The sequence below is a fragment of the Panthera tigris genome, chromosome F3, assembly GCF_018350195.1.
Source record: "Panthera tigris isolate Pti1 chromosome F3, P.tigris_Pti1_mat1.1, whole genome shotgun sequence".
NCBI lineage: Eukaryota > Metazoa > Chordata > Mammalia > Carnivora > Felidae > Panthera > Panthera tigris.
The window spans coordinates 48,653,456-48,673,761 of NC_056678.1; the positions used below are offsets into that span (position 1 = coordinate 48,653,456).

At 37.9% G+C, this 20,306-nt stretch overlaps 1 protein-coding gene across 1 annotated transcript; it reads right to left on the reverse strand.

Annotated features, from left to right (window-relative positions):
- Positions 1-382: 382 nt before the first annotated feature.
- Positions 383-19,397, reverse strand: RGS13 (regulator of G protein signaling 13). The gene is made up of 4 exons (XM_007072832.3): positions 19,329-19,397; positions 15,586-15,647; positions 1,802-1,968; positions 383-642 (listed from the first exon to the last, which is right to left on the reverse strand). Exons 1-4 carry the CDS (start codon positions 19,391-19,393, stop codon positions 460-462), a joined length of 477 nt encoding a protein of 158 aa, XP_007072894.1. The 5' UTR covers positions 19,394-19,397; the 3' UTR covers positions 383-459.
- Positions 19,398-20,306: the final 909 nt, after the last annotated feature.

Here is a 20,306-nt window from a genome sequence, read left to right on the forward strand (position 1 = left end):
ACTGAGTAGTTAATACAAACACTTCATCTATGGAGTGCACTCATGCCAGAGGCAACTCATATAGCTACAATTTCTAAAGAACTGGTCTATGCATTATGCGAGCAAAATTTTATTAATAAGAAAACATCCATTTGTTGACTACTACAGTAAAAACTTTCTAATATTGGTGTAATGAAGACCTTCCTTCTCCTCATATGTTAACTGAGCTACATAGGCATGCCATAAATTATGTTATTCATATTGTAACTGTTCTGGACCCCATCCCTTTGGGGATCTGTTTTTTTTTTTTTTTTTTTTGAGAATTAGAAGAAATTAATTTATAGGTTTTTTTTTCTATTTCATTCCTATTCTACTTCTGATTGTGTGTGTGTGTGTGTGTGTGTGTGTGTGTGTGAGAATTAAAAAAACAAAGCCAGTACTTTCAATACACCATCTTCAATTTAAACTTTTGAGTAGTAGTTAGGAATTGTTGGGCTGAATAGTCTTCAAAAGGTTCTGGTACATTTCTGACTTTAGAAACCTGGGATACGAGTCCCTTTCCATGTGCATATACACTATCTTTTGAGCCTCTTCAAAACACGTTTGAGTGGGTTCTTGAATATTCCTGATGATAGTCTCTCTTGTTGAACTGTCAATGTTAATCTGAAAAGTGAAATTACACATACAGCATAAGTAGGTATAATTGAAGACAGAAACTATAATGGAAAGGTTTAATTTATTCCCCACTCTCCTTTTTTTTTTTTTCCCTTAGTGGAATAGGGTAATTTTGTCTCAAGTTTCATAGGTATCTAAAACGACTTATAAGAGACAAACTTTGCTTTTTTTTTTTTTTAAACTAAACACCCACCTCCATATCCCAGTTTGAAAAAACAAGACAAAACAAAAAAGCCCAAGACCAGGGAAATCTCAGTAACCATTGCTTACTTAAGCAGATGCAAGTGGTCTGTTAGTGGAGTCTACAAACAAGGAAGTTTATGAGATGAATATCTCTTTTAAGGAAAAGGGAAGTCGGTACTATTTTAAAGTTTATCTTAGTAGTCATGAATGTTGTTCACTGAATATGCCGTGAAATGGGAAGAGAGTGAAGAGAAGTGGAGAAATAAAGGAGAGAAGTGGTTATTTCAATAAACCAAGTGATTTCCAGACAAGAGTTTTGAGGAACAAGAGGATAGTGTAGGACTGTCCTGCGTGATAGGCATCTCATATATCATAGCCTACCCTTATCTCCTTGACAAGCGTTTTCATTCCTTATTCTCTCTCTACCAGAAGGGGTCTTAGCGCATCATTCGCTCATGGCGTTATTTCTTCAGGCAGTTGTAAGTGACCGGCGGTGGCGTCAGTGTGAATGTTTGCTGGATTTGCCGGTTTGGAACTGAGGTGAGCAGTGAGCTTTGGTGCCGTGGTGCAGACTCTTCCCAACACTACTGGGCTTGTCAACACGCCCATTTATGGTATCTGTAGTTCCTTCTAGCAAAGTCAATTCTTCTTACAAGGACTTCTTTTTTTAAAAAAGAAACTTTCCAAGGAATTAAGATAATTTAATGACAAGAGGCTCTGGAGCCAGACAGGCCTAACTTTGAATCCTAACTTTCACTTAACTGATATGTGACACTGAACAAGGTAATTAGTTTCTCAGATTCTCAGGCTTCTTATCTGTAAAATAAGATTACCAATACTGATTTTGTAGCATAATAGGAGGTACTGGATATAAAGTGCCTGGCGCATATGTGTGCTTGACAGATATTAGCGTCCTTCCCCGGGATGTACTGATTTCCATTAGCCATCATTGTCATGTAGTTACCTCTCTAGGGGACTGTGGCCGGATGTAAATCTTATAAAGCTTTTTTGCCCTAGAAATTCTGCTCCATCGTGAGGCAATTTTCTTATAGGTTTCACATGCCATCCAGAATTTAATATTCTCATCACTGTGCTCCATTTTTAAGTATGCTGCATAGACTACTGGACCATCTAAAAGTAATGGAGAAATCAGTTTATTTTGGGGGGTCAAATCATCAAAAAATCTGAACAACATTTAATGCAGATTAAAACTAAAGTTTAAATCAAAGCTCCAAATTATTTAACAAGTGAGTGTTATATAATGACACACACAAATGCACACACACACACGCATCACACCTTAGATCTATAAATCTGAAGCATGTTTTGACAATGCCAGTCAGTGGTTACCCCTTCGTTCTTTTATTCTGAGTCACTCAGGAGAATGTCCACTGATGTGGGTAGGTCTAGGATAGAAGAGGTCACAAGGACCCAGAAAGAAGACTTAAGTTGCATCAGTGGACGGAGCTCTGATCATGAAACTGAAACAAAAAAATCTAAGCCCTCAAAGCCAAACTGGAGGGTCAGAGCAAGGTTTAGAATCTCAACAGGCAGGTCAAGGTTGGAAGAAAAATACCCAAGTCATGTAGGAGTAATAAATTGATCAAGTTGTACATCCTGGGGTGTTTCTCAATATCCAATCTGAGCAGGAGAACACAGATGGATGAAAAGTTCAACTTTATATTCATACATTATGTTTCAAACTAGAAATGAAGGACCAGGCAAAGAATGGAATTCAGATGGGGCGTTGGAAACTATCTCAAAATCAAGAGCAGGACAATGGGTATGTGCAGCACAATCATCAAATGACATTTGATGCCAGAGATGTTTATTCTTAGTTTTTGTCTTAAATTGCATTTCTGGACTGAGTGGCTAATGACATGCATGTGGAAGGAGCTTTTCTGATTGAGGCTCTATTTTGTAGGAGCTAGTGTTTGAAGAAGAGGGTTAGACAAGCTCTCACAAATCTGACACATTAATATGAATCTTTGGGAGGACCAAGTACTCTCAGTATCGAAGATGAACACTCTCAGAACTTCATTGGTGACTAGGAAGTCTCTTGGCATATCTGAGAAATTGAATTTCTAAATGATGGAACGACATAACTTTTAATTGACAGTAAGAGAAATGTGTGTGTAGGCACATTGAATATGTGACCAAATATAGAATTTTGATTAAAAATATGTTATCAGTATTATTAACTGTTATAAGAAATAATGGTAATCAGATGGAATAGCAATGTAAAATCAGATTTTCTTGGATCTTCACGTAAGAGATTGGATTGAATTTTCTAGCACTAGAAAGCCTTGACTCCTTGGCTTCTACTTGGCTCTGTTGGCAGTAATACAAAAATAAAGATAACAATTAAGATATTTTTATTCAAGCGATAAACTCAAATAGAGGCAGATCCCTTCTAAGGAGGATTAGGGTTGGGAAAAACTGGTAATCTGCAAGAAGTGTGCCATTTTAGTAATACACAAAATTAGAGCATGTCTCATTATTATCATGTAAGTGAAGCCTCCATGACATTGAGTGGGAAAGGGTTTGAAAGGAACATCACTTGAGTTGAGAGGACAGATGAAATGGGGGTAGAGCGTGTATAAAACTGTAACATAGGAAGTAATATGGATTAGATACTTCTACCCAATGGGGGAATATATTTTATCTTAGATTTCAAACAAGAAGTTTATTTTCACACCAAACTAACTTTAAGATGTGCCTTGCCTCATCACAGACACAGAAAGCTGAGGTCAGAACCAATACCTGTAGCAGTTGGAGCTCCTGTTGGAGAAACAGCTGAATGGAAAGGCAAACCAAAAACAAACAAAACAAAACAACAACAACAACGACAACAAAAAACAAATCAAAACAGAAAGGTATTTCTGGCTTAATAAGCCAGACTTAAAGCTGGCTTAAAGTCTGGATATTGTACTTAGTACTTTGTACTTAGTAGAATTTTGAGAGCATACCTCATTAGGGACAGAAAATAAGTCCTAAAATAAAGAAATGAGCTATGGAACAGGGAAAAAATGAGATACCAGATAAAATCTGTAGATCCTGGAATGATAGGTGCCAGGTACTCGGATGGGTGAGTGCATGGGTGAGTGGGGACTAGGGAGATGACTTGGAAACCAATATTAGAGTCTGTGTTATAGTATTCTGAATTTGTGTTTATGTTTAGCTTAAATGTATAGTAAAATATTTAGAGATTCTCATTTCAGAACCTGCCGGCATCTGTATGGCCTTCTCTAATTTCTCTCCTGATTGCAAGTGGAGGAAGGATCTTTTCGGGCTGGCCAAACGACTCAACAATTCTCCATATACTCAAGTCCTTGGCTAATGAGGCCATCCATGTTTTGCAATTTGTATTTTGTATAGATATTTGATAATACGGTAGATTGTAGTATTGATCTTAGTTACTCCCTGCCATTCTCATAGGAGGATTATACTTTTATGTCCCATTTATATCGGCCTTGCCCATTGGATTTGTTTTACCCAATGAAATACATGCAAATTGCCATACGCAGGTGTAAGCAAAAGGCTTTAAGCAGAAGTTTCAAGCAGGTGGCCTGCTGTTGAGCTTTCAAAGGGTCATGCAAAGAGTACATTCTGGAAAAGACCTGCTCCTTTTGCCTGAAGGCCAGAATGAGGACATAGAATGGAGGTGGAGCTGAACTCAGTCACTGTGTGGCGCAAACAAGAAATGAATGTTTCTTATAAATAAATTAGTGGGATTTTAATGTCGTGTTTTACTGCGTCATAACCTGACCTGGACCTGAAAGCAGACGTGGACCATTTGAACTTATCTGATATTTCACGTAACATTCTGGTGTGTAGAATAAGTAAACTCACATGGCTGGTGTGTTTTACAGAATTTTTATAAGTTAACCAAGGCAAGCAGCTGAAAGCGCATTTGTATAACGGTGTTCCAGGAATCTGAGTAATTATTAAAGTTGGAACTGAATTGCTCAATTTAGAACTTCTAATGACTCATACAACAAGTGAATTTAAAGGTAGAAAAGCCTTTTCCAAATTAGGCCACGTAGCCCAAAGTAGCCCATTCTGAAGTTGTAAATGATTCTCCTTCCTGAGCATTAAAGAGACAGTGACTCTGTTGGCACAGAGTGAATAAAGATAAACAACAGAATTGCTCATTAAGTTGAGAGGATGGAAAAAGTAGGTTTATGTCATACATAGTGTATGCTTTTCCCTTAAGAATGAGAGTGATGCTTTTGGGACTCTGTAGCTTGTTTTTTTTTTTTTTTTTTTTTTTTTTTTTTTTTTTTTAAACCAGTCATGGAAATTAGTATTTTCTATGACACACAAGGTGACACATGTCAGTTTCTTGATGTGGAAGGGAAATGTGGCATTCCTCTTGGCCGAGTCAGAGCAGTGGCCCATCTGTTCCAGGATTGTTTTCTGCAAGGGGAAAAAGCTTACACCATGAAATAAATCCTAAAATCGTGCTATGCAGCAGTCTTTCATCAGAAATGTGCCTAAAACGATTTTACATCTAGTTTATTTTCAATCTGTACCACTTGGGATAATAAATTCCATAACTGTACTAGCTTCTTCCTGAAGTTTGAAAGTAAATCTGCTTTATTGAGTTTCTCTAGTTTGGCTTCTGTGATATTAATCCTTTATGATTTTTCTCCTTATAAATGTAACTTAAAGTACTATAAGTCGTTTTTAAATACAGAGAACCTCTAAAAAAGATAATAATGATTGTTGACGATTTGATATATTTTCTTTATTCTTTCAGTCCTTTGTTAATGTTTAACTTTCTATCTAACTAGAATTCATTTGTCTATAAAAACACAGATACACATGCAAATTACTGGCATTATAATGTGAAAGCAATTCTGTGTCCCTCTTTCATACTTAATATGTAGAAACAGTTTTTATAAAATTTCTTTTTAATATTTATTTTTGAGAGAGGGCGAGCGCGCGAGAGTGGGGGAGGGGCAGAGAGAGGGGGAGACACCGAATCTGAAGCAGGCTCCAGGCTCTGAGCTGTCAACACAGATCCAGTTGTGGAGCTCGAACCCATGAACCGTGAGATCATGACCTGAGCTGAAGTCGGATGCTTAACCGACTGAGCTGCCCAGAAATGTGCCCCAGAAACATTTTCTCCTTTTTATTTTCAAGGGTCACATAGTAGTCCATTGCAAGACAACTCTATATTATATTAGGCTACCCTACTATTGTTGAATATTTATATTGTTTCCCATTTTTTGTTATAAATTATTTTACATTGAATATTTGGTGTGTAAATCTTTGCATCAGTAATAATTTTATTATAATGAATTTAAAAGAGTGGAATTCCTAGATTATTGGATGTAATGTTTTTGGAAACTCTTGGTATCTTTTGTAAAATTGCTTTTGGAAAGATTTCATTAGTTCTCATTACTAACAGCAGTGTGAAAGTGTCTGCTTACTCCATCCTTTCCAATCTGATGGGGTAAAACCAGTGACTTGTAACTGTTTAGCTTGCACTTTTAAAATATTAATGCCTAAACATTTTTTCTTTCCTACTGAATTTCAAATCTTTTGGAATTTTTTTTTTTTTGCATTGTTAGTCTTTTTGGAATTTTTCAGACTTCTTTGTATATTAAAGAAGCTATCTGTTATACTTATTATGTTATCTTCTGTTCTCTTTTTACAGATTATTTTTTAATGATTTTTGAGAAATATTTGTAAGCCACCTAATCTGAAAAAGCCTCAGTTCATCTACCTGACCTGCTTTCAATCTGTTTTGCACTTTTATCAGAGAAAAATCTCCAAGGCAAAAATCTGGCCACAACCCTTTATTTATAACCTTTCAACCTTTTCCCATTGCCCTAATTAAAAAAACAAAAGCTGGACTTTGGCAGTGGCTACAGGGCCCGTTAGGATACAGTGCTCCCTACCTCTCTGTCCTCTTCCCTTGTCACTTCTGGAAACAGTCTTTGTTTGAGCCTTGCTCCTGGCCAAGCAGTGTGCGACCCCCACCCTGTTGTATATGCAGTTCCCTCCTGTGTGGTAGGCTTTGTACTAGGATCTAAGACTCAGGTTAAATATCTGTTTCTGGAAAAATTTCTCTGGAACAACCTCCTCCTCCCCAACTAGGTAAGTGCTTCCTGTCAGTTGACAAATAGCACCTAGTCTACCGTTATTTTAATGATAGTTCCCTCTCACCCTATACCACAGTGTGTTGTATCTACTGATTTACTTTGATTACTCTCCTACTCACAGGCAAACAAACACTTTGATGACTAGGACCCCAGTTCCACCTTCCTATGCCCAGTGCCTATGCACTGCCTGATGGACAGCAGGTACTGACTAAAAAAGGTTTGTCAGTTCAGGCTTTCGGATTCCTCGTGCTTCTATGTTTTCAAGTGAATCTCCATACGTTTTGAAAAGTGAAGAAGCGTGCGCTAATTGTTAGCATCCAGGAAGCACCAAGGACCAGAGGATTATACGTGGCATGTTGTTACTTTTTTTTTTTTTTTTTTTTTTTGGACAGGGAGACAAACATGCACTAATTGAACAGTGGTGTCTATAAAAGGCCAGGTTTTGTTGTTTTGTTTTTCTTCCTGCAAGGTGAACAAGTGCATGAGAAGTTAGAGAAGAGAAACAGTACCGAGGGAAGGGGCTGTGGCCTGGCCGTGCAGGGAATGTGAGGGCTGCTGACGGGAGCCATGGCAACAGCAGTGGTTAGCAGAGGGTAGAATAAATGATAGTGTAGGAGGCTGTCGATGCACAGTGAGCAGTACAGAATCTGTCACAGAGGAAGTGAGCTGAAGGAGGGGCTCTGCCTTAGAGATCAGGATGTACGTGATGGGACAGCAATATCCATTAGTAGCTTCTAATGCCTGCTTTGTGTGAGGATGAGGATGCACCGGCCAGTGTAAATCAGAGCAGTCTTCATTGCCTTTAGCAGTAAAATAATCCCATAGTATCCAACCTGGCGTTTCCGAGGCTGTTGGCAGGTGGTTGTGGTAACTGAGAAAGGGAGGAAAGTACACCATACACTGAAGTTTGATTTTGACCAAAATTAATAGTGATGCCAACCCTGTGACTCAGAACACCTGCTTATTTAGAATGGCTGAACTCTATGTCTGGTCTGGAGCAAACTGAAGAGGCCATAGAAAAATATGTAACTGGGCTTTCACACTTGAAATCATGTCTGCAGATTTTAAGTGGGCACTCAACATGACCCAGTCATCCTACCACCCTTCCATGGTATCTTGGTTTATAGATAAAATATCTCTCAAGAACACATCTATCTATGTTGCTCATGGTACTATACCATTGATTGTACTGTGAATACTAAGTTTGTCTGCTAATTAAAGTTATTCTGAGCACCCCGTCTATAGAGTAAACTCATGTGAGGGACAACTTATATAGCTACAATTTTTAAATTGGTTCTTTAACTCTCCAGAAGCTATTTCGTATCTTTTTTAAATGTTTTTATTTATTTTTGAGACAGAGACAGAGCATGAGCAGGGGAGGGGCAGAGAGAGGGAGACAGAATCCGAAGCAGGCTCCAGGCTCTGAGCTGTCAGCACAGAGCCCGATGCAGGGCTCGATCTCACAGACTGTGAGATCATGACCTGAGCTGAAGTCAGACACTCAACCGACTGAGCCACCCAGGCGCCCCTCTTCTTTCTTTTTAAGGTCCCAGCACATCTCTCCTCAGCTCTCTGCTGATGACCTTGCCTCAGTCTTCACTGAGAACACTGATTTATTCACGCAGAGATTCCCTCATTTTCTCTCTACCAAATCAACCGACTTACCTCTACTGGTACATGTCCTTTCTAACTTTCCTTCTGATAGGAAAACAATGTCCAAACAGTTCTTTTTTGTCTTCTACCTAATTATGCTTTCTCCATGGCTTTGCATTTCTCTGTTGCCCTTAAAATTGTCTCCACTGTCTTCCCGTCATCACTTTCTTCCTCTCTGATGGTTGCCATCATCCACAATGATGCTGCTGTATTTCCCAAAGAAAATCAACAAGGTCTGTTGTCTATGTTTCCAATATTGACCTCATGACTCTTTCTAGCTGCTACTCTTTTCTCTGTTGACCTTCATCTCAAAACTTATGTAAATAATCCCCTGTATCCTCGGCCTTGCTTCCTCTTGTCCTATCCATCCCCATGCCTCTGCAACTGTTCCTCCCAAGGCACCGTTGACTTTCATATTGCCGTATCCAATGGTCACTGTTCTTTCATCGTATTACCTGACTTCTCAGCGGTCTCTGACCACAGTTCACAGCTCCCTTCCTGAAACATGCTCTTTTCGGCCTTTCATGATGATGTACTGTTTTGGTCACCCTTAACTCACCTGATGATCTTTTTCCATTTCCTTTGCTGACTCTTCCTCTTCTCTGGATTTAGAAATATTAGTGTCCACCTAAGCTCCATCTCTGGATCTCTCCTCTCCTCTCTCTGAACTCTCCTGCTAAGTAATCTCATAGTCCCATGGCTTTGATTAGAGTTTATATATTAAGTACTCTTGGCTTTGTCTTCCCCACCGACTTCTGGTCTTATGTGGTTTATTTCAATAGCCTTCCAACTGGTCTTTCTGCTTCTTTTTTTCAGAAGAGAACCGGAGGATACATTGACTCTTGTTATTCTTCAGTTTAAAGCCACTCATGTGGCCAATAAGGCTCTATACTCTTGTCATGTTGAACTTCTTTAGTTATTTGAAGACACTAACCTCAGTCACATCTCAGGGTCTTTTGAACATGGCTTTCCTTTGTGTGGGCCACTGTGCCCCCCCAGATCCCAGCTTGACTGCTCATCAGCTTGATGATACTTCTCATCATTCAGCAATTGGCTCAAATTTTGTGCCTCCTGACAGTTCTCCTCTAATTATCCAATTGAACTACCCTCTCATACTTGCCTTTCTTTGTTATACCACTTGGTTTTTATTTTGTTCAAAGCATTTAACATTTACTGGAATGAATATTTTCATTAATTTATTTGCTTGTTTGTCTATCTCCTCCCTCTAGAGGGAGCACATGAGCTGAGCACAATGACCTTACAGGTCTTTTTCACCTCTGTCTCAGCGCTTGGTAGGATTGCCAGACACTTGGAAGCATTGAATGAATCATCCAAAGAAGTTAGTTGCAGTTTTAGTGATTTCTTTTAATTTATATTAAACATAGTTTACTCAAATATGAATGAGCAGCCTCTACCCTCACCTTTTGAGGTTTAGCAGCTATGCATATGTGTTGTTTTTTCTGGTACCATTTTTTGTCATTTTAATTAAAAGGAAAACTGATTAGTCAAAATTTTGATTTGATTATTTTTCACTCTTGACTCTTTCCAGTTTGTAGAGCCATTGGGGTTTAGGTGATTGTCGGTCCCCTTGTCATTGCAAAAGCATATTTCTGTATCTTTTCTAGTTCTACCAGATTTAGCCATCAGAACTACAGATTTCCACTAGGTTTAGTTAGCAGATATATTCACAGGATTTTCTTTCTATTTTTCATCTTGGTGATGCCCAACATTCTGATGATGTTTGAGGCACAGTGTCTATTTTGGGTCAATATAATTTAAGAAAACAAATTTTGTGATTCTCAGATACTTTTGTCAACAGGTCTGACAAATTTTTTTCTGACCCATTAAATAACTTACTACTTTTATGTCCATTTGCAAATAATGTAACTCCTTCCTAAAAACTTGGGTGTTTGGAAACTTGGAGGACTTTTTATCATCTGTAGACTTGGAAATTTCTGCTTAATTCATTATGGAGATTTTTTAATAAGACCATTTTTTTTTACACTAAATCCTGAGGAATCCTACGTACTGTATCTCTTCCTTCAAAGAAGCTTTTATCTATATTGGACTTACTTCTAAAATAGTTGACTATCTTTAACCCACTGCCAGTCACACCTCCTCATCATTTTACAACAGTCTGAATCAAGTTCCAGCTCAAATTTGCCTCTTGTGAGAAGCTTTTCCCAAAGACCTACCGTTCCTTCTCATCTATCTTCACCTTTGAGCCCATACATAGTAGGTTTGTGCTAGGTGACCTGTATTTCTAGTCTCCCTTTGTTACAGTGATTCACAAATATATGGTGCACATATATTTTATCTATCCTTATCTGTGCCTTCATGAAAGCACTTCCCAGGGTGCCTGGGTGGTTCAATCGGTTAAGTGGCTACTTTGGTGCAGGTCATGATCTTAAAGCTCTTGGGTTCAAGCCCCACATTGGGCTCTGTGCTGATAGCTCAAGGCCTGGAGCCTGCTTCAGATTCTGTGTCTCCCCTCTCTCTCTACCCCTACTCCACTCATGCTCTGTCTCTTTCTCTCTCACTCAAAATAAATGAACATTTAAAAAAATTTAAATAATAAAAAAAAGAAAGCATTTCCACTGTCCTTCTGTCATACATAGTAGGAACTCCATAAATACTTAATTGCTCAGAGATCACACTCCATAATGTATGCTAAAACTCAAAGCAGTTTGCTCTTGGCAGTTTTTTGAGCCCTCAAGATTCTCAGCCTTTTACATAGGGCACTTCATAAGGACACATTTTACTATCACAAGTGGTACGTATTTTAGATGCTGGTCTTCTATGAGGCTGTCCTAACTGGACCTTGCAAGTAATTTTATGTCAAAGAAAGGTGGGTGTATGTTTTTCTTTCTGGATTTAGAGCTTCCTTCTGCTTGTTGTATGTAACAATAGACTCTTCAAGGGAAAGATATAGCTTCATAAAACCATTTTTACTCTGGAAGCAAAAACCAAAAAGGAAAGCAAACCAAACCCTGACAATCAGTCTTTAGTGAAAAATTTGCCAAATGCCATTATTTTTAAAAAGTGTGTATATATGCTAATTTGGATGTAAATTAAAAAAAAATAAAATTAAAAAAATTAAAAAAATATGTATTTGCCTTGCCTTTAAAATGCCATTCGGGCTGTTCCTAGAAGTTGTTTCCATCACCATTTTCTACTTTACCCCAATGTGCTATAAATAGCAGGCTTCCCTGTTCTCTTCTGGGAGATTTTCAGTCTTTGATAAAAAAAAAAAAAATCTACCTTTTTTTCTGTGTTATTTCATGTGGTAGATGGGCACAGGGAATTTTGTTTTTATCAAGCACATTGCCTGGTACCTAAGTGCTTAAGATTTACTAAATGGATATTGAGCACACATACTGTTTTTAAAAAATTAACTTGTTTGCCAATTAATGTATCATTAAACAATATCTAGATTACTAGAGTTCTTAATTTCTTTTTTTAAAACTTTTTTTTTAACGTTTATTTATTTTTGAGACAGAGAGAAACAGAGCATGAACGGGGGAGGGTCAGAGAGAGGGAGACACAGAATCTGAAACAGGCTCCAGGCTCTGAGCTGTCAGCACAGAGCCCGACGCGGGGCTCGGGCTCACGGACCGCGAGATCATGGCCTGAGCCGAAGTCAGACGCTTAACTGACTGAGCCACCCAGGCGCCCCTAGAGTTCTTAATTTCTTTTTTTTTTTTTTTTTTTTTTTTTTTTTTTTTTTTTTTTTTTAGAGTTCTTAATTTCTAACTAAGGTCTTAATTTTACCAGGGTTCTGCCCTAAACTGATGCTTTTCTTGGATCCTCTCTCCCCATGAAGAAGTTGATTTAATTCAGTGTTGTGATGACTATTACTTAATGACTGTCCAGCAAACATGGGTTAAACCAATTCCTGTTCATCTATTGGGACTACACTTAATACATTTCCTTCCTAAGTGGGTTTCTGACTACATGTTCTTAGAGACAGTCTTTTAATCTATGTAAAAAGAGGCATCTACATATCTTAGCTAGAGAACACATTTTACCAGTGTCCTTGGTTAATGTAAACACACTGTATTTTCTGGCATTTAATGTCTGTTTTTTTAGTTTTATCTTTCTGATTGGATGGTCCATAGAATGAATTGTTTTATCATCTTTTTTATTATGTGATTATTAAATTTTTACATGAATTTCACAGTAATTAGATTGCTCTTAAGATTCTTATCCTGCTTTTGCTGGTTTTTATAAAAAGCAGTATGCTATCTTTCTGTCCTCATCTTTTCTGTAAACTTTGCTTATTTTCATGACACTAGATGTCAAAGTAGCTAGTTCTAGCTAGGCTCTCCTTTGAGATCATTACCGAACAATTAACTTTATTTACTTTGTCTATGAGGGCTCCAGGACTGGCACAGAAACTTTTACATAATGTGGCTTAATACATTTTGATATTTTCTTACTAGTATTTGTCTTGTATTTACTCACTGAACACTTATTGGATGCCCATTAGATACAAAGCACATTATTTTTAGTCTCTGGGACGGGAGATGAAAGGTGAATGCGTCTTGATCTGTGCTCTCAGGGAATTTAAGATCTACTGAGAAAGTGCGGAAAAAAACCCAATACACCAAATAGCTGTACTAAGAAGAAGAATAAATAATGATACTAATGGAAGAGAGAAGGCAAGTATTTCTAAGAAGTTTCATGGAAAAGGTGGAGGTTGAATTTTACTACCCAAGATGTGTGGATAACAGAGTAGACAGGACTTAGCGGGGGAAGCCTGGAACAGGTGTGTTGCCGGTGTAGCCAATGGAACAACGGTCACCCTGGCTGACAGGTGTGTTATGTGAAGGGGCAGAGCTGTGGCTAAATCGTGAAAAGTGCACTGAGTTTGGGTGTAGAGAGTCTTGAATGCCAAGATAGGGATTTTGAACTTCTTGGTAAGCCTCAGAGAAAAAGGAATGGTATTCAGAGACATGCACCTTGTTACTAATAAAAAGAACTACCAATTATTGTGTGCCTAACCTGCTCAGCCATTAAGCTAGGTGTTTTATGTCTAACCTGAACAATAATGCTGAAAATATGGGTGATATTATTCTCATGTTACAGATGGAGAATTTGTGACTTCAAGAGAGAGATTAACCTGGGATATGGCAAAACAGGAATTACCGGGAGTTGAGACTGAAATCCAAATTCTTTAGCAGTGGATCAATCAATATAGCTGACTAAACATACGCCTTTGTCTCTTCCTCTCATCCCATTGTTCTAAAATTGACATATATATATACACACACATACGTATATGTATATATATATATATAATGTTTATTTATTTTTGAGAGAGAGAGAGAGAGAGAGAGAGAGAGCGCAGGGGAGGAGCAGAGAGAGAGGGAGACACAGAATCTGAAGCAGACTCCAGGCTCTGAGCTGTCAGCACAGAGCCCAATGCAGGGCTCGAACTCACAAACCGCGAGATCATGACCTGACCCAAAGTCCAAAGCTTAACCTACTGAGCCATCCAGGCACCCTGCAAAAAATATATTTTTAAAAATTCACATGCTGGCAACTTGGATCGCAAACCATGAGGAATACTTGAAAAGTAAAAGGCAGGGTTCACAAGTAAATCATGGTCTCAAATGCTTATTGGAAAGGCCTGTTATGATAGGTGGGAGTTCAGGTAGTGATCCAAGTCTGCAGGTGCTATGGAGGGGCCATGAAGTAACTGCTAGAATATCTGATGAAGGTGTTCCTGTAGGAGGAGCCAGGGGTCTACACATCCCCTAATTGCCCTCTGGGTCAGACAGTGATAGTTGTCTCCATATCAAGAGGGGCCCTTGTGCAGAGAGAGCAGGAAGTGCCCCAGAAGCATGGTCACCCCCAGGAGTAACAGGAAGTACTTTACCCAGAGTTACCACCTGCATATCTCATCAATTGAACCATCAAGTAGCATAGCTAAGTCCCCTTCCATAGTCAATAGGTATAAACAGATGAAATATTCACACAGAGGCTAATAAGGAATCTCAAATAAAAAGAGATGTATAGGCAAAAATTAACAACCATTTGATGGGAACAAACTCCATTAAAAAATATCAAATTCAGCAAACAAGAGAATTTTCTTTGATGGGGCGCCTGGGTGGCTCAGTCAGTTGAGTGTCTAACTTTGGCTCGGGTCATGATCTCACGGTTTGTGGGTTCGAGCCCCGCATCGGGCTCTGTGCTGACAGCTTGGAGCCTGGAGCCTGCTTTGGATTCTGTGTCTCCTTCTCTCTCTGCCCCACCCCCATTAGCACTCGGTCTCTCTCTCAAAGAAAAATAAACATTTAAAAAAAAAAGAATTTTCTTTGAGTACTTACAATATTTTTTCCTGTACCTGTCTTCTGATATTTATCGTTTTCTACAACTTCCCAATTTTGTACCCAAATACAGTTGACTGCTCCCATGAATACAAATGCTTCTCATTTCTTGCATTGAGACTATGACTCTGTGTCCCTAATATCCATTGTTGTTAGCTTTCATTTATACCGTCTGAATGTTGATGCTTATATACAACTATATGTAGACTTATATAAAGTCCCACTGAAATCAGACACTGATAAAGTTGAAAACTAACTCTGGGGAGTTTTAGAACATCAAGACTCAAAATTTATTCTTACTTTTGAAGGCACTAAGAGCAGCAAATTTTTGAGTTTTCTAAAATTCTAACTTTAGAAGGCTATGATAAGACAGTATATTTCAGTATGTGTTACAATTTAGACATATTTTCCAAGAGATTTTACACATACACTTGTGAAGACTAAATATTCACAGTGACTAATCTTGTTTTAATTAACAGCAAAGAAAATAACAGTGGTTGACACGACAAACTATTTTCAGGTTTTCTTTTTGTGACTGGGGCAGCTGCCATTCTGAAGGCTGTGAGAAGAGCTGCATACGTTCATCACTTAGGGCCACTTTTTTCTCTTAGGAATGAAACTGGTTATTCAAACATATACATCATACTCACATTTCGTAGCCATCAACTTTTCAAAAGACTGGGCCCACTGTAACACTTCCTCCAAAGTAATGCTTTGAAAAGAAACAAAAGGTGCTCATTGCATCAAAATATTCTCAAGATTTTGCTGAATTAAATAGAAATATATGATCCTGAAAATAATGCCACAATATAGCTATACTCTATTTGTATGTGTTTTTTTTTTTAATTTTTTAATGTTTATTTATTTTTGAGAGACAGAGAGAGACAGAGCATGAGTGGGGGAAGGGTAGAGAGAGAGAGGGAGACACAGAATCCCAAGAAGGCTCCAGGCTCTGAGCTGTCAGCACAGAGCCCGATGTGGGGGTCTAACCCATGAACTCTGAGATCGTGACCTGAGCTGAAGTCAGATGCTTAACCGACTGAGCCACCCAGGCGCCCCATATTTGTATGTGATTTTAAAAGGAAATTTATCTTTCTGTGATCTTTTACATTTTATTTTTACTTTCCAAATTGTTAAAATTAAACAAAATTATGAAAGTAATGTAAATTTGAAAATATGATAAATTTTTACAAGATAATGATCTATAGCACCCTTAGTCCTGTAATTTACCTATTCCTGAATTACTACTATTAATATTTTTGATTTCTTTTTAGTGTTTTTGTTATGTGTGTGTTAGTGTGTTTTAACCAAGAAGTAGCCATACTCTGTGTGTGTGTTTGTGTGTGTGCATACTTTGTGAGTGTGTACATATATATGTATATATTATTTTTAATAAGCTTTTTATATGTCATCACAATTGTCTTAATAACCACTTATTATGTTATAACTTATAATTATAGATTTATAATCACTGCTAGTCACCGAGGAGTGTTGAGTATTCCACAAGGGAGCATTCTATAGTTTACATATTCTCAATGAGCATTTTGATTATTTCTCACTTTTTAGCATAAAAACTTGTGATTAAGGCTTGCTATGATCAAATAAGGTAATTGTTGAGGGAGTTCACAGAAGTAGAATTAAAGTGGGTCAAAAATGCACATTTTTAAGGTTCTTGGTGTAAGTTGCCAAATTGCATTTGGGTTTGTATTGTGTGCTGCTGTCACCAGCAATGTGTTTGCCATTTAGACTCTTCACATCTTGGATTCATCCACAAAGCTTCTTTGCATGCATTCATAGAATAAAGTTCTTAACTCTATATCTACTTTATGTAGGTATTTTCTCTATTATTTGCTATAATTTTGTTTACGTGTTGAAGGTTTGAATTTTTAGTACTGCGAATAATATGTAAATAAACAGTATAAGAAACCATTTACAATTTCAAGAATATCTGTGAAAGATATGGGTTTGAAGCTTCATTTCTGTTCATTTTTTCTGGGCTTTGTGAGGTGAATTGGCAAGTGACTATGTATTCTTACATATAAATCATTTTATTTTCTCTCCTTTAAAATAATCATTGTGTTCACTGCCATTCAGTTTATGATTGTTTCAGTTTACAATGGTTCACTCTTAATTTTCCAGTTTTCAATAACATCATATAATCAGATAGCTCTAGATACAAGCAAACCCTGTTCATTGGCTACTTTTGGTATAGTTTGCTCAATAATTGGTTTTGAGGGAACAGCCATCGGCATTAGTAGGTACTTAACACAATGAAGGAAGATTAGTTAAAGAGGTTAAAAAATGACCTAGAACATGGAAAAATATCAAGATCTTAAAAAGGTCAAGTATCTTTTGTTTTCTGCAAATTCAGATGGCTCTTGCCAGTTTTAGACGGACTATGTGCATCAGCACTGAGGCTTAACAGTATACTGCTGTAAAGATTGCTTAAAAAAAAAAAACATTTCCATGAAATGGTATCTGACTCAGTGTTCTTTTCTGTTATTAAGAACTTTAAAAACAGTAACCTCAAGTAACCTTTTCCATCCAGTAAAATGGTAAGTGCTAGGTAAGGTATGTGGCATGCCTCTCTGTCCCACCCATTCTCATTATATAGGAAAAAATAAAATCTGCAACATGAGTGAAGAGGCCATCATTGTCTTGGCTTAGCTTAAAATAAAGTGTTGGTACTTTGTTGGCTAGAGAATTCTTCTGCCTCTAAGATTCATGAGATTTAGGGAGATAGACCATGATTGGAATGGTTATGGTTGGTGTTAAAATTATGCAATGAGAGGTGCCTGGGTGGCTCAGTTGGTTAAGTGACCAACTCTTAATTTTGGTTTAGGTCATGATCTCATGGTTCATGAGTTCGAGCCTCCATCAGGCTCAGGCTCTGCACTATCCTAGTGTGGAGGCTACTTGGGATTCTCTCTCTCTCTCTCTCTCTCTCTCTCTCTCTCTCTCTCTCTCCCCCCCTCTCTCTCTGCTTCTCCCATGTGCTCTCTCTCTGTCAAAATAAATAAACTTAAAAAACTGTGAAAATGAAATTTGGTTTTGGCTTAATCCCATTTGGCTTGTAATTTTTTCTGAGTATCTCACAAACTTCATGCTGTCCCATGGCTATTCAGCTGTCTGTATGCTAATAATTCTAAACACCTCTGTCCCCTCACCTACCTGGATTTCCTAATAAAAAACAGGGGAGTATTCTGAGACCTCATGTCATTATGGAAACAAGAATGGAGAGTGTTTGGAATCTGACAGTCCTAAATTCTAATTCCAGTGCTGCATTTAATAAATTTTGGTTTTACCTCAAATCTTTGAGGCCCTGCTTTATTATCTATAAAATGGGGATAATATCTATTTCTCAAAGCTATCTATCTGGAAAATTAAAGTAGTTCGTGAAAGTAAAGCACCTAGCAAGTGACTGTTATCTACCAGCCTTGCCAGGAACGTGAATTCTCTTTCCTTGGTCTCTCCCTTCCCTGATGGGGGTGGGGGGTCTGCAAGGCAAGTAGAAAGACATGTGAGCCCAGATGGTGATACTCGATGGGAGTCACCAGCAGAAGAGAAGGAAGCTATTCCCAAATTAACCTGTTTCATCTTCCTCTTTGCACGTGCCTGTTCCGTGTAGTAGCTTCACCTGGTTGTTTAAAATGCTGAGCTTTGGGCCTTATTGTCTCTTCCACCTACCACTGCAGCCTCCTCCCCACCTCACACAAATGCTTTTAAGTGTTTTTGGACATTTAGGTACTAGGGGGTGGAGCATGCATGCCAGGAGCTCTGACCTAGCAAGGGAGATGTGGCTACGACTGAGTATTCCACGTGGACTAAAGTTAGGCACTCTGGTTAAACTCCTGGGAACCCTGAGGTGGAAAATCCAATCAAATGGTTTGTTACCCTCCTGAGGCATTCTGCTTTTTATTTCAACAGTCACCGTTCCCATCCAAATAGCTACATTTTTTCTTTTGGCAAAATATCCAAGAGCCTCAGGAGCTTGGTAAGCATTTGGTTACCTCCCCAGTCTCACTTCTTCCAACTGGACATGAGGTTTCTGACACTTTGTAGATGGAGGGTTTGAATCATGAAAACAATATTTTGGATAAAGAATCTCATTTTAACATAAACAATATAAAATGTTAGAAAAAGTCTCAGTATTTATTCATAATAGACACTGTAGAAACATTAAACTTGCTTAATTCTCAAGTGTAAACCATAACTAATGAAAATGAAACCTTAGTGTAATACATGATTGCTCTTCTGGTGAAATTACTCATGTGTAAATGCAAATTCTACATTCTGAACAAAATATATTAAATTAGCAGTTGAGTAAATGTACACCTATTTATCATGTGGTAAATATGCATTATGGTGGCCATAGAATTTAAATGCTACTTACTTTGACGGGAGCCTCTGAGATTCATCTCTGCAAGGCTTGCAAATCCAACAAGTCCGCCTGCTCATTTTTCTAAAGCAATACAGAAATATACTTAGTATAATTTGGTCATTTAAAATAATTATATGCTAGAGTCAATGTCTCAGGAATACCCCAAATTATAAATCATGAAAAAATAAGCATGGGTTTCTGAAATTAATGGAATACAGTCACTGGCAGGGGCAGAGAGAAGAGAGGAGAACAAAAAAACTCATCTCATAAATATTTTTTAGGAATATAGGTTCTTAGAGTTGTGACTTTAGAACCCATCTGGGCCACTTATTCATCATAATGGTGTTTAAAAAAATGCAGCTCACTGAGAAAGAGCTTCCCATTTAGGGCCCACTAACAACAAAGTCAACTCCCACATCTTCCCTTTTTTGGATAATTCTTAGTTTTAGAAAGAGCTCTCAATCTATTAAATAAGAATTTGAGCTTTTTTTTGTCATTAGCCACATAAAATAGTGTAAAAGGTTAAAAAAAACAAGACTCCTTAGGGGTGAATTCTGAGAGGGGGGTTGCTTACCTGGTTTTCCCCACTCTCAGCAGTGTGACCTTGGCTTTAAAATTCAGGTACTCAGCCCAGTACTCAGCCTGTACTCAGCCCAGGCTTTATATAACAATGTATGTCATAGAAGGTTTTCAACTTGGGACTTTGAAAAACAACTCAAAAATTTAAGAATAATTAAATCTACAATTTATAATGAGAGCTGGAGATATTTTGCTAAACATATGCACACTTACATACAATGAATTATTAAGGATAACAGTGAGTTCTTATATCAATCTTTATTGACTCCTTCGAAACATCTGCTGAACATTTATTATGTGCAAAGATCCTGCCTTTTCCTCTTCCTGTCCTCACTAGCAAGCACTTAAAATCCATGTGATGGGGACTTTGAGACAGGAAGTCCAGGAGCCCATGAGTACACACAGGAGGAG

Coding starts and splice junctions, on each gene's coding strand:
- RGS13 (XM_007072832.3), bottom strand. CDS start 19,393: ATGAGCAGGCGGACTTGTTGGATTTGCAAGCCTTGCAGAGATGAATCT. Junction 1,969..15,585: donor AAAGTTGATGGCTACGAAAT/GTGAGTATGATG, acceptor CATTACTTTTAG/ATGGTCCAGTAGTCTATGCA. Junction 643..1,801: donor GGCCACAGTCCCCTAGAGAG/GTAACTACATGA, acceptor TTCACTTTTCAG/ATTAACATTGACAGTTCAAC.